Genomic DNA, 16,581 nt, shown 5'->3' on the forward strand with positions numbered 1-16,581 from the left:
ACCCTGCACACCTGCTTCAATGAGGGGGGCAGGGAGCAGCTGGGACCCACACATGTGCACACCCTAGGGTGACCAGACAGCAAGTGTGAAAAATCAGGACGGGGTGGGGGATAATAGGAGCCTATATAAGAAAGACCTCAAAATCTGGACTGTCCCTATAAAATCGGGACATCTGGTCACCCTAGCACACCCCAGGGAGTGGCGGGGACCCACACGTGTGAAACGGAGCTCATTTCTAGTTCAGGCCCATCTTTTTAAAAAAGAAATTTTAGGCAGGGTTAACATACATCCGTATTTTCCCTGGCATGTCCGGCTTTTTGGTTCTTAAATCGCCGTCCAGGAGGAATTTTTAAAATTTAAAAATAAAATAGGAAAATAAGGACAGATGGTAACCGTGTTGGTACAAAAAATACATACTGGGGTATAGCCCTTAAATCAGAACTTTTTATAGGGAACCAGTTGTTAAGATTTTGGCAGCTCATCGCTGTATTACCTGTGTTTCTCACTGTAATCTAACTCTATCTTGGTTACACAAACCCAATATTTAGCACTCATTTATATTGTATTGCTCTGAAAGTCAAGTCCAAAGCCTTCATTTATTGAGTAAGCACATGACACATGAACACATTCATGGTCTTAAAATGCCTTTCATATTTTGTCTAGATGAGGAATATCAGATTGTCAGATTTCACCGAGTCTTTGAAGAAGATAAAGCGCAGTTTGAGCCCTCAAACCCTGGATGCATATATTCGCTGGAACAAGGACTTTGGTGATACTACAGTTTGAAGAACTGCTGTGTAAAAGTGAGGAGACAGTGCTGCCTGCAATGAGCAATTGATACAGACCGGGAATGCAGCCAGAGTTTACAGGACTTCACAGATCTTTAAATATCTGCACTGGCAACTTGAGATTGATTGATTGAAAAAGAAAAATTATACAATGTGAAAAGTTGATTAAGGCCTCTGTGCCTTTTTAGTCAGGATTTACTCACAGGGCATGTAAGTTAAAGCACAATAAGACCTGGGGTAAGACTTCTAGCAATCTAATCATGGTATGAACATTAATCTGTGTATTTTGTTGGCGATATAAGGTCCAATTGTATTGACTGTTGAAAGATTTATACCCTTGCTTGTTTTTTTAAATTTGTCTCATGACATTTACTTTTCCTGCTCTCTTCCTGGTAACTACTAACTTCTAACTGGAACTTCGTAAATTTTTGTTTCAGTTTTTAATATTTTTATCCATATTGTGCCAAATAAACCATTTCCCTCTGCAACAGGAAGAACAGCATTGGGAATTAGCATTATTTAAAAAAAAAAAAGTATCCAAATGGAAAGCAGCTGGTCTGCTACTACCTTGTCTTTTGTCTGGTTATAGTGTGGCCATACAGTTCACAGAACAGTTTTTTTAAAAAAGACCTTTGGTAGCAGAACAGCAAAAATCCTATCAAACCAGTTGAAATTAACAATTATTACATTATAGAATTGCTATACTAAGCCATTTTTGCCAGCAGTATTTTTCTTTAATTCATTTGTAAAGCTTCCACTGTAGAATGTTGGTTTATTCTTATGGTGTGTTAACTTCTACTTGAAACCCAACTGATTTTGGAGAGAATAAATGATTCTGTCAAATTGTGAAGTTTTAGAACTAGTGTTTCTACTCTGTATTCATTTCTGTTTACAATAACTAAACTTTTAGTTAAGTTTCCATTCTGGTCCTTGCTTTTTTTAATCTACAGAGCAGAGCATTAAAATAAGTGGCTAGATATTTAATACATAGCACACACTAACATTTTTATACCTTTCATGTGCTTTGGTTTGTATACTAAAATCTAAAATAAACTCAACTGATCTTTTTTAAAAAGTAAAATACATTCTTTAAAATAAACACCTGAATTTTTATTAAATAAATGACCTACTGTAGTAAATAGAAACACTTAAATCATGGTCTTTAACTACTGTAGTAAAGGGAAATGCATATTTGGCCTGTACTGCATATGGGCAACACTTTTGTTTACAAACACTACTGTGGAGCTAAACTATGCTTAAAACATCATGAGAAAACGTCTGTAGGAAGGCATCCTGTGACAGCTTTGAAAAACATATTTTTTTCTTCAGTAATTAAAAACAAAGAAAACCACCCCACACTTGTGAAGATTTTGCTACAAAAATAGTGCATGGATTTTTACTGTCAGTAATTGTTTAAGAAATCTGTTTATACAGCTTGTTTGTAGTTTTTCTTCGGAAATTGGAAACTTGAGTTTTCTATTAAGATTGTCATTAAAATACTTTTCTTACTGCTTCAGGAATGGAGCAGTCAAAACACTGAGGACAGGTGATCTTATAGTTTTAGCTATAAAAGGAACTAGCTGATGTAGAACTAGGGTGCTTACAATTCTACAACAGAGCCCTCTTTTATCCATTGCACAATATTGGGAAGTATATAACAGCAGAAACTGTCAGCTGTTCAGAGACGTAAACACGATTGTTCTATTCATGTTTGAAGAACTGCAGAGATGGCTTAATATTACAAAAATCAAATAAGGCAATAGGAGGTGATAAGAAATAGAGGCACTGTTACACTGAAATGCCTTTTAAAGAGTATAACCAGTTTGATTAGAAAACTTCAAGAGTGCAAAGTTTCTCAACTATGTGGTGTCATACATAATTAAGGTATGTGAGTTCTGGTCCCCTGATCCACCTCTCAGGACTGCTTGGAAAGGTAGCCACTGCCAGTAGCATTATAGGATTTCAATGCCTCAGCTTTCTAAAGAGACTTTTTTAACCACTTTGGGCCTTAGAATTTTGAAGCACTTGCTTTGCACTGCTGGGTAATTCAGTCATAGGTTTCATCACTAAAATTGGATAGTACTTCTTGGTTAATACCTCTTGGTTAACTAGTCAGACCTCTTAAGACCCCTCATTTCTCTTTCCATGAAATTGTGTAATCTTGTCTCAAGCACCTTATGGTGCAATAATTACTACTTTAGGTAAATAGTTTTTATTGTAGATATCTTTATAGTCTTTTCTTTTTTCTGCTAACTAATCTAAATTTTTCTTTTAGTCCATTCCTTCATGTTTTATTAGTAGTGTCAAATTTAAATAAGTGCTCATTAGCAGTATAATGTTCCACCTGAAGTGTAAGGATCACCGGTTAATGGAAAACACCTGGATGATGAAGCATTATTAGCTAGGATCATAGAGAAACTTTAAACATGCATATGCATCAGAGGTGAAGAGGATTAGTTCCTTAATCTCTGCTGTACAGCCAGACAGGTCACTGACCCCTTTTACACCTTTTCTCAAGCAATTAGGCACTGCATTTTCTCAGAGCACAGAACTGGAAGAGACCAGGCAAAAAGTGCAGCCCGGTACTGTAGCACATTCTTGCGGACTTCTCTCACTACAGGTATGCCTTGTGAGCAGACTGGAGTCCTGGGAATGGGTCTGAATAGGAGAATGGGTCTGCCTTATCTTCAAGTCAGCCATTCCTTCTTGCTTGCCCAGTGGCTCCATCCAGGTTCTGCGCACAGAGTTTGAGTTTAAAAAACTGGCTTCTGTCACTCCAGGTCAAGATACTACAGAAAGCCAGTCATTTTTTGATGACTAGTGGGAGGAATCCTTTTTTTAATCTAGTCCTTCACCTAACAGAGGACCTCAGATATAGTGGAGTGTTTCAGATTTTGGTCCTCCACGTGAGTAAAAAGTTGAGCCATGTCAAGAGGCCACTTTTCATAACCCAGAGTTACAAAAACCAAAGGTGCAGACAAAAAAATATAATCGTTTGCAGCAAATTTACCTGATGACTCAAACTGGAGTGAGGTTACTTGTATTTTTGCTCTGAGAGACTTGTATTCAAGAGTGTCCTTTTGTGAATGTTTGGATTCTGAAATGTTATAAACGTTGCTATGGAGTATTAAGCTATGTCCTTTTATTGATAAAGGAAAAATGTATGTATAAAAGCATGGTGAGCAGTCACATAGCTTTAGTTTCACAGTGTTGGTTGCCCTACAATAAAATGTTGCAATTTGTCTTGTTTTTACCGTTTCTCTGTCAGTTTTGTTACATAAAATGTCCAAAACGAAGAGCCTCTGATAAATCCAAAGCTTATTAAATAGCTATGGCGTTTAAGATTTTCTGATGTAATACCAGATCACTTGGGGGGCAGGGGGGAAGCTGAGGGGGAACGTGTATATACCTCATATATTTAGTTTCTGTGGGACATGACTCATTTAAAAAGCTAATGTAAACCTAAGTGCTATTTCCTAATTAAATAATGTGCTGAAATTGAATGTGTGATTACCTCAAAATCATGCTAAATTACAAATAAAAAAGTGGAAACTGTGATTTGAGTGACTGTTTAATCCCAGTGGGCTGAGCCAACAGCTCTGAAAATGCAAGGAAAACATGGCTCAGCGCTGCTAAAGCTGCTCAGCTGACTCCTGCTTAGATAAAATTCTCTCTCCATATTTTTTGAGTGACCAGACTTACAAAAACGAAGATGGTGAAAGTTGGGGAAATTGGTTATTTTGTGAAGCTGGGAGAATGTGTGATCTAGGGCTTAGGGCAGAAGCCTGGGAATTTAACTTCATGACACTTCCTTCCAGTGACTTCATAGTGTCTGACCTTGGGCAAGTCATTCTGACATTGTAATACTGGGGGAGGAGGTCTTCTCCATTCATGCTTTTTTAAACTCACCTCATCTATGGAATCTGGCCAACAGCTCCATGTCACTTTTTTTATATTTATCATAACAGCCAATTGTCAGTAGCTTTGAGTGATCAATCTTATGTTATTCCCTGTCTTTCCCTGCACCTCCCACCCTCCCTCAGTGTTTACGCTGGCTCTTCCTGACATCAAGTGTGCATTTAGGCTTTAAGGTCTTCAGGGTTATTATTATTATTATTTTTATACTGAGACACCTTTCTGGCCACTGATAGAATTTTATTCTAAATGGTCCACTAATTGGGGTCCTAAGCTGTTGAGTATCATCTATCAAGGAAATATTTTAAAATAAATATGGGCTATGAGGGTTATATGTTAGGCATCAGCTATGGATTTATGAATTAATCCAAAGCCATGCCCAAACAAGTCCTTAGACGTTCTGGCTTTGGTTCAGAAGATATAGTTTACATCAGAACATCATTTTAAAAGTGGGTTTGATTCTTTTTTGGAATCAGGTTAGTTTGTGCTGTTTCTCCCATGAGCAGTACTGAGAACTCAGTGCAGAGTGCCAGGTTTGCAGTAGCTGAAGAGCCAAATACCCACGCAAGGGGGAGATTTGGAGTGTGAAGGTGGTCTGTGATAGTCAAGTTTGCATGGATTTTGCCTTTTGGAGAAGGAACAACAACAAAAAAAACCTGGCACTACCAGCTGTTTCTAAACCGCTGCTAAACATCTACCATGCTCGGTAATAAAACTTTCATCTGTGCCATATACTGGCAGAGCATGGGAGCCCTGCTTGCCTTCTCTACCCAGGGGATTACCAGATAAAAATATTTTTGTTCGTTCTCCACATTAAAATTATTCATTAAAACAAAGTGATGCCGTGAGCTGTTGTGTACATTGTGTGCACAGTTAACCTACCTTAAGACACAGTAAATGCAGCAAGACCTATTTCACACAAGTTCACTTGATAAGATAATTTATGGTAATGGTCCAAAATAAAGCGTAGTGTGTGGGACTGGGATATTTTGGGTGACTTGCCCTTGTTTAAAATGGTGAATATACATTTGAATGAGGTTAGCCTGCTATTGTGCTCTGAGTTAACAATCCACCCCAACCCCCCTTCTCAGTCTCATTTCCCTTGGTACGTCTTGGTAAAGTGTCCTATAGCATATGCTTGGACTGCTAAAACCTCAGCCATGGAATCTTGTAGCTCTGTACTAGATAGGAGATAGTTTTAAAATAACCCAAAGACTTGGCCAAGCATCATGGAAACAGGAGCATCACCATCAGCCATCTCCTGCCTTGTGTTATCCCAGTCAGCTTGGTTGTTTGATAGGAAAAATGAAGAACAAATAAGTCAAGCTAATGCAGTGATCCAGAAACAGTAGCAAAATGTTTTTCAAGAGGATTGAAGTGTAAGGAATATTCATCTCTGTCAATCAACAACCTGGATTAGAAAGACATTTTGGCTAGCTTTATTGCATAATTGTCCATTACTGGGACTTTATACCTTCCTCTAAAACACTTGCATCTGGCCATGGTTGGAGACAAAATAGTGGATGAAGTGGACCACAGATCTGCTTGGGGGTATCAATTCCTATGTTTCCAGGCTAGAGAGCGTAGGGCATGTCTTATGCAGGGTAGGAGGGAGAGCTTGAATAAATTTAACCAGTACCATAAATTGCAAATGCCCAGGAACAGCACAGTGTAAATTTCTAACATTTGCCTCATTGGGGTCTGTGAAGACTAGAGCTCTAATATCATGATCTTATCTAAAGTGATGAAGAATTCACTAGGACAGGAATCTTTTCTTGCTCCTACAAGGATGGTCTGAGCCAGCAGGTACAGACACATTATGGAGAAATTGTTAAAAGTATGATGATAGGAAAACAGTTCTCAAGTTTGCTAGAAAACACAGGCATGACATTTTATATGTTCACAAATATCATTATGCGTATCTCCATGTGCTTTAAAAACTTGTCAATTTTTACCTCTAGTAGAGAGGCAAATAACTCCATTTCACTGATGAGTAAGGTCAAAACCCAATCTGAGCAGAGACTGCTGGCAGCAGAACCAGTGCAGTTCTGGTGCAGAAAGGGGGTTTGCACGTGGAGATTTGTGCATGCGCACACATGGAATTTCGTTATGGAAAAGGACCCTATTTTGCATGAGATGGGGTTCAGGTCCAGATCAAACAATTATGTGCACAGATAGTCTTGTCTTATTCCTCTCCCTGTTTGTGGGTAGTGGGAAGGGTCTACAGTTGTCAGCCTGGTGTAGGCTGTGAAAAACAGTTTTGAAGCTACTCCATGGCTCAGAAGAGCTTCCTTCCCTCAGCTCCTGCTTAGTTAGTCTGGCTAGGAGCTGGAATTTAGCTGAAGTGAGTTGTTCAAGGTGTCATAAAAGGGCTGTGGTGGAGCTAAGACTAGAATCAAGGGCTGGGATTTTCAGAAGTTTCCAAGTGATTTATGAGCACAAGTCTTATTGACTTTCAGTGGGGCTTGTGCTCCTGGTAGTGGCACTGCCCCCAAAGAATTTATTCTAGAAATATTTCCTGTGAACATATTGCACCCTTTGTTGTGCTCATAAACTATTCTATTACTCTTTCAAGAACAGTGCAAGGGAACCTCCCCTCCTCATCTTCCTGACCCTTCCCCACACAGTCTGGGGGCACTAGCCCATATGTGCTGCCTCCCTTTCCCTGGCCATGCGCTCTGAGGGGAAAACTGCAGAGAGGAGACAGCCAGGTAGGAACAGAAACAACCAAAGAAGGGACCTTTGGACATTCAAAGAATTTTCTACAGTTTTGATGGGGCTTCCTCAGCCCTTTCCTGACTGGTTGGTTGCTCCAAATCCTCTCCCTCACACATCTATTTAGATTGTAAGCTCATTAGGGCAGGGGCCATTTACTCTGTGTCTGTACAGTGCCTAGCACAACGGGGCCCCATTCTTGGGCACCTCTGTAATAAACATGGCAGATGCTTTTGAAAATCTCAAAGCTGGTCTCTGCTAGTTATGTGTCTTAGCTACAACATCTTCCTTCTGCCACCAATATTTTTTTTGTATTTCCAGACCTCATCCCGGCCATCTGTATGAGGCACCAAGTTTTCCCAAATGTCTTGCTTGTCATAGAATCATAGAATATCAGGGTTGGAAGGGACCTCAGGAGGTCATCTAGTCTAACCCCCCTGCTCAAAGTAGGACCCAATCCCCAATTTTTGCCCCAGATCCCTAAATGGCCCCCTCAAGGATTGAACTCACAACCTGGGTTTAGCAGGCTCAAACCACTGACCTAACCTCCCCCTGTCCTTGGGAGTTTGTTAGTAATCATCAGTGAGCTGAAATTAATTCTTATACATGAGGAAGCCAATACTTACCTTCTGCAGATCCTTAAAATGCCACGAGGCACGTCAAGATTAACAGCCTCAGTTTTGCAGGAGAGTAACACCCTGGATATGAAACAAAACTCAACTAAATGATGAGCAGAAACCACAATAAGCATAGACATGGATAACTGTCATCTGTGCTGTTTATCCTTTCTTCTTCCTTCCTTTCTGACTTGCACTGTTGACTGGAGAAGGGAGACGCAGCTAGAGCCAGCGGCTGAACTGCCTTCCCTAAAATGCTGTACAGTTCTTTTCCTGTTTAGATAAGCATAAAGGACAGTTCAATGGAAAAAAATACTTCTATGGTGTGCTACACCCATCTCCTAGATCAGAGGTTCTCAAACTGTGGTCTGCGGACCACCAGTGGTCCACGAGCTCCATTCAGGTGGTCCGCGGATAGTTCCCTCTACAGTGCGTGCTTGGGCGGCCACCCACCTAATTACTGGAGCCGTGCAGGTGTTGCTCCACTAATTAGGTGCCTGGACCCTGGAGAAGATGCACATGTAAGGTGAGGTGGAGGCCTTGGAGGGAATAGGAGGTAGGTGGGAGGGGGCAATGGGGTGAGAAGAGGCGGGGGGGGGGGGAATTTGGGACATCCAGAGCTGTGGCAGCCAAAGAAAGAGACCACTTTTCCCAGCTCCAGGGCTGTGGCTGCTAGGGAGAGACGGCCCTCCTTCCCAGCCTCAGCTCAGGGACTGCTGCGGTGGGGGAGAGAGGGAGAGAACCCCAACCTTCCCAGCCCCAGCTCGGGGACTGCTGTGGCAGGGGAGAGAGGGAGAGACCCCCCTACTTCCCAGCCCCAGCCCAGGGGCTGCTGCAGAAGGGGAGAAAGGGCACATCCATCGCATTAAAAAGGTAAGACTACTGATATTAAAATATGAGTGGTGTGCTTTTATTTGTAGAATTTTTATTATTAAGGTTTTTTAATATAGCACTTTTATCTGAAGTGCTTTACAATAGTTAGCTAATGGTACAAACAACATTCAGAAAGATCATTAAGTGGTCCACTGAGACCCTCAGCAATGTTCAAGCGGTCCATGAAGAAAAGTTTGAGAACCACCGTCCTAGATCTTAAGTAAACATCTGCGATGATGTCTCTGCCCATCTAATTATTAGTCACTTAAGATCTAGAAGGACTTGGGTCTGGCACAAAATAAAGATATTTTTTCCGTTAAAATCACCTGTCTGAGGTAACATAAGAATGGCCATACAGGGTCAGACCAATGGTCCATCTAGCTTAGTATCCTGTCTTCCAACAGCGGCCGATGCCAGATGCTTCAGAAGGAATGAACAGAACAGGGCAATTATTCCAGCCTTTGGCAGTTAGATGCTTAGAACACCCAGACCAGGGGGTTACATCCCTGACCATCCTGCCCTCCATGAATTTATCTAATTATTTTTTGAACCCAGTTATAGTTTTAGCCTTCACTACATCCCTGGCAATGAGTTTCACAGGTTGACTCTCTGTTGTGTGAAGTAGTCCTTCCTTTTGTTTGTTTTAAACCTGCTGCCTATTAATTTAATTGGGTGATCCCTGGTTCTTGTGTTATGCAAAGGAGTAAATCACACTTCCTTATTCACTTTCTCCACACCATTAATGGTTTTATAGACCTCTAATACATCTTTTCGTAATCATCTCTTTTCCAAACTGAAAAGTTCCAGTCTTTTTAATCTCTCCTCATATGGAAGCTATTCCATACCCCTAATCATTTTTGTTTTCCTTCTCTGTACTTTTTCCAATTCTAATCTATCCTTTTTGAGATGGGGCAACCAAAACTGCAAGCGGTATTCAAGGTGCGGCCATATCATGGATGTATATAATGGCATATTTTTTTGTGTTATCTATCCCTTTCCTAATGGTTCCTAACAATGTTAGCTTTTTTGACTGCTGGTGCACATTGAGCAACTGTTTTCAGATAACTAACCACAATGACTCCAAGATTTCTTTTTTGAGTGGTAACAGCTAATTTAGACCCCACGGATTTGTGTGCATAGTTGGGATTATGTTTTCTCACCTTTACATCGGGGCAATGGATTCTTCCTGAAAGTGGGAGGCCCCCCAAGCCTCACCTCTTCCATGGTCCTGCCCCTCCTCTTCCCCCAAGCCCATTTTGTCACCCAGACTTGTGTGAACTTTGTCAACTCTTCACACTCTTATTTGTACTTAATTATCTTGAATAATTTTGTAGCTGTCTGCAAATTTTGCCACCTCATTATTTACCCTTTTCCCAGATCATTTATGAATATGTTGAACAGCAGAGTCCCGTACAAATCCATGGGGGGGACAGCTATTTAACTCAAGCCGTTGTGAAAACGATCCATTTATTCCTACTCTTTGCTTCCTGGCTTTTAACTGATGCTCTTGGGTCACGATCCCCATTTCGAGAAACACTGGCCATCCCTTTGAAATCTATATAGCCACAGGGCAAAAGGACCATGAAATCTGTGACACGTCCATGACACGTTTTTCACAGCTGTGAATTTGGCAGGGCCCTAGCCATAGTTGTGCTTCATGGAGAGGGGCCGGTACACCAGCAAAACCCCTTGCTCGGACACCCAGACTGCTGTGTGCTGGGCCAGTCCAGCTCATCAGCATCATCACAGAGGCTCTTTCCCCGCGCTGCGCCCGGTGCCGTTGCTTTGCCGTAGCAGCGCAGGGCTGCACGCACAAGCAGGAGCTGCTACTGGTGCGGCCAGCGCCAGGACCAGCGTTTCCCTTAACAGGGCAGCTCCTCGCGCGTCGGGCTCTCCGCTGAGGCGGGTGGAGGCTGGCTCCGGCCGGCCTGCTACCGGCGAGAACGCCCGGCGCCCGGGCCATGGCCCGCCCGGGCAGCGAGTCTCACCTGCTTACACACTGTGGGCCCGCATAGGCCGCTCACAATGCGTTACCCGGGCCGCGGGGCCAGCAACCCTCGCTGCGCGGGGCGGCCGGCCAGCAGCCCCGGAGCCCGCCAAGCAGGGCGGGCCAGTTGCCCCGGCCCGGAGCTCGCGGGTCTGGCTGCTCCAGGCCCCAACCCGGCGCGGCAGCCCAGCCCCGCGCAGCTGGGAACCCGGCGGACGCTAGGCACGCGGCCGGCCTTTAGCACACAGCGGAGCTGGGCCGCTGCGGCTTGAGAACAGCTGGCCCAGGCCCGCAACACCCGCTACAGGCAGCCACTGTCCCGCTCCGCACGCCACCCCCTGCGAGCGAGCTGATTGGTCCGGGCTCTTCCTTCACGGCTGGGGGAGGAGCAGTGTGGTCGGCGTCAGCTGCTCGCCCGACGCGCCCACGCCGCCGTCCTCGCGCCCTGTTAGGAGACCACGGTCTCGTGACCCACACATGCGCATTTACTCTCTCATCTGATGAGCGCGCCGGGCGCCCTCCGCTCCGTCCCGCCTGACGTATTGGCGTCACTTCCGGCGTCCCCAAGAAAAAAAGTGACATTGCTCCTCCCCCTTTTTTCACCATGGCAACTGGTAGATCTGCCTCTTCCGACCCCAGGGAGCGTAGGAGCCGCCTGTTCCGGTGCTGGGCGGGGGAGTAACATGGTGAGTTGCCCCCGGTGAGGGGGAGCAGGAGCAGCGCGTTGCTGTGGCCCCCGAGCTGCCATTGCCCCGGGCCAGGGTCTCGTTGCTTGCGCGCTCGGGCGTCCGGCCGCGTGGGGCTGGCGCTCCCCAGGCTCCAGGCTCAAACCGCCTCGGCCTCACATGAGCTCCTGGCCGCGACCGCCGGCCCCGCCCCGGGGCGGCCTGGCCTGGCCTGGCCTGGCCTGGGGGACGTGGCTTCTGGCGAGCGGCGCTGGGAGGCTGCTGTGGGCCGGGCCGCTGGAGCGTGCACGCTGAGAGCTGCCTACCCCGCTCCGCCGGCGCTCAGGGCCTGGTGGCTCCCCCGGCCCGCGAACCTCCGAGCCCCTCAGTGCCCGCCCCGCCGCCGGCAGCTGCGACACTGGTACCTGCTCTTGGCTGTGCCGCGGGGGCCGTGAAAAGGGCAGTTACCAGCTGTCCTGCTGCCGCCTGAGGGGGATCTGCGCTGCCTGGCACAGCTGTGGTGTAGGCACTTGTTACAGGCGGGGAAGGGGCGACACTGTTCACAGCCCCGAGCGGTGTAACTAAGTTGACCTAAGTTTTAGGTGAAGACCAGGCTTGTCTCACTGAATGAACCAGGAGCTCTGCATGTGAAGCTGGTGCTAAACATAAGCAGACTAAGCAGTTGCTTAGGGCGCCAAGCAGCTCAAGGGACTCCCTATAATAAGAGATAATTATTGTTGTGCGTTGAGGGTCTCCCCCAAATATTCCTGCTTAGAGCCTCCAATGGGCTAGCACTGGCACTGCCTGCATGCACTGGAAGCCATCAGTGGGTGGCCTGCTGCGGCAGGGCAAAGCCAGCCTTGGTGCATTACTGGAAGGGGGGGTGGCAAAGAAAGGAACACGTGGAAGGAGTAGGAGGACTTGTGGCACCTTAGAGACTAACCAATTTATTTGAGCATAAGCTTTCGTGAGCTACTTCATCCGATGAAGTGAGCTGTAGCTCACGAAAGCTTATGCTCAAATAAATTGGTTAGTCTCTAAGGTGCCACAAGTACTCCTTTTCTTTTTGCGAATACAGACTAACACGGCTGTTACTCTGAAACCTATGGAAGGAGTGTGGCTGGTGGGGAAGAGAGGCGGTGCAGGGGTGGGGCATGGTTGGAGGTGGAGACTGCCTAGGCCCCTGCTGTGGTCCAGTGTTAATGGTTTGTCAGGGACTTATAAATAATGCTGCAGGTTTGTCACGGATTGGCCACTGCATGTGTCCCGTGTCCTGTTCTTCTCCCCCTCCCCATCCCCCACCGCAGCAGAGTTTGGGTATGGGAGGAGGTTGGGACACATGATGGGGTGAGGTGGGCTCTGGGTGGCACTTACTTGGGGGGCTCCCTGGAAGTTGTGACATCCCCCTCGCTCAGATGCTAGATGGAAGCATGGTCAGGCTGCTCTGCACGCTGCCTGTGCCTAGCAGCTGAGAAAGGGGGCTGTTGCTGCTTCTGGGATGCCCCCCAGGTAAGCGCTGCTCAGAGCCCTCCTCACCCTGTTGCGTGTCCCAACCCCCTCCAACATCCAGACTCTGCTGCTGCTGCTGGCGGGGAGGTGTGGAGCCAGCTAGGGAGCCTGCTGTCCCTGCCTGCTCCCATCAAGGGTCCCGGGCTGTGTGCGCGTTCCCCCCCCCCCCCCAGTTTTAGTCAGGGGTATATAGTAAAAGTCATGGACAGGTCATGGGCTGTGAATTTTTGTTTACTGCCTGTGACCTGTCTGTGACTTTTACTAAAAATACCTGTGACTAAAATGTAGTCTTGCTTGTATGTAGGGCTGTTTATTTTGCAGCTGGATAACTTTCCACTGAATCTGTTTTCTTGCCACAGTTACGTTTCACACTCCAAGCATTTATTAAGTATATAATGTCAAACATTAAAAAGTGTGTTGTTTAGATTCAATGTCGAGCACTCAAGAGTTAGGAAACACTATCACAGTTGCCTATACAGCCTGAATTCCACCCTCTTGTGTGTCCCTGTCCTGCACTGAATGAGGCAGGAGTCCTATGGAAAAGAAAAATGTGACAGTTTTTAATTAAATGATCATAATGCATATAGATAAAGGAGGTAAGTTAGGGTTGTATGGGTAATAGAGAATTTGGCATTGCCTAACTTTTCAGTGCTCGACTTTGAAATCTGAGTAGCATTGTTTTAATGTAGTTTTGTGTATGTGACTATAGGCTTTTTTTAAAGGAAGATGATAAATTCTCTAATGTACAGCTCTAACTCCCTCATCATGCATCATCAATTGGGCTTGAATCCTCAGCTTTCAGTGTTGAAGCACGGACTTCTGCCACTTGAGCTGCAGAACTAACTATGCCAGCTGATAGAAAAAGAAATCAGTTAAAACTGAGGGAGGATGGTTATCATCGTGTCCTGGATCTGGATGAGTAGTTGAGGGAAGCCCAGAATGGTGTGGATTTTTTTTTTTTTTTTTTTGTAGAGGAGTTCCTCCCCATGTACCCATCTATTAGGGGGGCGAGCCCCTGGATCCATGTGCTATAGCGGGGGTTAGGGGGAGAAGGAGAGGGAACCTAGCTTGTCTTCTCCTTCTCCACTCCCCAATCTAGCTACTGTTCCAATAGCTCCCAGGCGTTCCTAGTGTATGGTGGTGATGCTGCTGCTGCTGCTTTGGCAGTGAGGTGGGCCAAAATCTTTAAAATGTTCAAGTTCAGATATTTTGGCAGTTTGCCAGAGTTTTTCTGATTGAAATCAGTGACAGAAGGGAAATAGTCCTTCAAGTAGGTGTCTGTATATATCCTATTCTAGCTATATTTGTAAGTCTCGGACGGAAGATGAGACTGTTTGAATCGTAGTGTCTGTTGGGCTATGTCTGCACCTTGCATGCCCCCTGCACGCAAGAGCATAAAGGGCAAAGTATCTTCAAATGACCCTCAGTACCCGCTTACTGCCAAGGGCAGGGAGACAAATTAAGCAGTGACTGCCTGCTACTTAGAATCTGTACTAGAATCTGCTTCTCATAGTCAGTTAATTCCCATCTAATGCCCTCTCTTGTTTGTTTTATTTTATTGATGCAAAAATAAATAAATATAAGATTTTGCCTCAGCACTTTGTACCCTTTCCTTGATTTAAAATGGCTGATTGAAAGCCCTTGGGCTTCACCCATGCCAGTCCTATGACACTCATTCCATATATGCATGGCCATAGTTGTTGCCTTTTTTGTCTCTGTGAGAGCCATGTGCCAGGCTGTGCTCAGTATAACATTCCTTTATGATCAGGACAAGAAAATCAGGGGTATTTGCCTGAAATTGTTTGTACCAAAGGGGTATAAATCAACCTCAGTGTCTCCGCCAGATAATGCTGGTGACCAGCTCCTGGCATCAGAACTAACAAAAGAAACATTAACAGTACCAGTTGATCTAATGTTAGAGGATGTAATGATGTCCCTGGCACCTCACTTTGAACTTATGACACTACATTTGGCACTGGTATGTACCTCTGTCCTCACAGTGCTGACGTGGCCTTAAAGATGTGTTGCATTTGGAGGAAGCCTAGTTGTCTTCTCCATCACTAGGACATGGCTTCTCTTCACATTCCAGCAGGGAACTTTTTCCTCTTTGTTCACACACATCAGGAGAAGGCCTCTACAAACCAGGGTGCACTCACTTCAGAGCCCTGACTCTTCTGCCTCAGACATGGCAATAGCCAAGTCACCAGAACCAGCTTCATCCCTACAGTGCTCCATCTTGACCTTACTGGGCATACTCAGGACCTCCATTAAAAGGACCCAGGATTCTGTCTCCCTCTTACCATTCAAGAAAATGCAGAAGTTCATGCTGTCCTACATCAATGTCCAAGCCTCTGTCTGGAGGCGGAAAGGAACAAGAACAGCTTGTAGAGGTGGAACAGGCAGGTCTTGAGCCTCCTGAACCGCACTCTTCATCTCCTGCCAGAAAACCTGTCATTATCTTCCATTGAGATAGTCTCTTTGGCTCCTATATCAGCTTCAGATGATTAGAAAGCCTTCCAGAGTTGTTCTCTCACATAGTTAATACCCTTGAGATAGAGACCTTAGTGATTGAAGAAAAAGATCACAAGCTTTTTGATAGAGCACATTGTTCTGCTCCTGCCAGAAATGAATTACCAAATGAGGATGTCTTATAACCAGCCAAAACCCTATGGCATGCACCAGCAACATTGCCTCCAACTGCTAAAGGAACAGAAAAATACCAGGTACTTTAAAAGAGGTTTGAATTATAATGTACTCCACTGCCCCAACACTAAGTTTATTAATGATTTCTGCAATCCAAGGTCATTCCTAAACACAAGGACCCAAAGAAATTAGATCTCTTTGGAAGAAAGGCTTACTTGTTGAAAAGCCATTATTGCTTAAATTTGCTAGTGGTGAAGCGATCTCTGTGAAGCCATGGATGCCTCAGACATGGAAAGTCGGTCGATGGCCATTGTGGTAATCATACACAGAACATTGTGGTTACAGGTCTCTGGCATTCCTAGGGAGATGAAGAATACAATTGAGGACTTGCCCTTTGCAGGTACAGACTCATTCAGCACACAGTTCAGTGTGGTGTTCTACTCCCCAGAGGACTCCAGGGCCACAATTCACTCACTGGACATCTGCACCTTTGGATCAGATTGCAAGTCCTTTAGATACAAATGGCAAACTAAAGAGAAGGCATCCAGGTACGCTTAACAAGGGTCTTCTGAGTACTCACCTACCAAGAGTGACCTAGACAAATTGGAGGATTGGGCCAAAAGAAATCTCATGAGGTTCAACAAGGACAAGTGCAGAGTCCTGCACTTAGGAAGGAAGAATCTCATGCTCCACTACAGGCTGGGGACCGACTGGCTAAGCAGCAGTTCTGCAGAAAAGGACCTGGGGATTACAGTGGACAAGAAGATGGATAGGAGTCAACAGTGTGCCCTTGTTTCCAAGAAGGCCAGCGGCACATTGGGTTGTATTAGTAGGAGCATTGCCAGCAGATCAAGGGAAGTGATTATTCC

General features: G+C 45.1%; 2 protein-coding genes and 1 long non-coding RNA gene across 8 annotated transcripts in view; 2 read left to right on the top strand and 1 right to left on the bottom strand.

The window, feature by feature from the left end:
* SPAST (spastin) overlaps positions 1–4,346 on the top strand; it is a 61,833-nt gene extending 57,487 nt beyond the window's left edge. For all 4 annotated transcript variants that reach the window (XM_077813505.1, XM_077813507.1, XM_077813506.1 and 1 more), the window contains exon 17: positions 664–4,346. In XM_077813505.1, coding sequence (XP_077669631.1) covers positions 664–786 — 123 coding nt within the window. In that variant the 3' untranslated portion in view covers positions 787–4,346. The remainder of the gene's footprint in view (positions 1–663) is intronic.
* LOC144262984 (uncharacterized) overlaps positions 1–11,345 on the bottom strand; it is a 59,545-nt gene extending 48,200 nt beyond the window's left edge. Inside the window, exons 1-2 of the long non-coding RNA XR_013345691.1 lie at positions 10,897–11,345; positions 8,045–8,116 (exon numbers count right to left, since the gene is read on the bottom strand). This is a non-coding gene — a long non-coding RNA (uncharacterized LOC144262984). The remainder of the gene's footprint in view (positions 1–8,044; positions 8,117–10,896) is intronic.
* Positions 11,346–11,395: 50 nt separating this feature from the next.
* The window catches only part of SLC30A6 (solute carrier family 30 member 6), a 38,132-nt gene continuing 32,946 nt past the window's right edge, over positions 11,396–16,581 (top strand). The window contains exon 1 of one of the 3 annotated variants that reach the window (XM_077813515.1): positions 11,396–11,581. In XM_077813515.1, coding sequence (XP_077669641.1) covers positions 11,396–11,581 — 186 coding nt within the window. The remainder of the gene's footprint in view (positions 11,582–16,581) is intronic. The other 2 variants (XM_077813517.1, XM_077813518.1) reach the window with 2 other exon arrangements.

Source organism: Eretmochelys imbricata, chromosome 3 (assembly GCF_965152235.1).
Source record: "Eretmochelys imbricata isolate rEreImb1 chromosome 3, rEreImb1.hap1, whole genome shotgun sequence".
NCBI lineage: Eukaryota > Metazoa > Chordata > Testudines > Cheloniidae > Eretmochelys > Eretmochelys imbricata.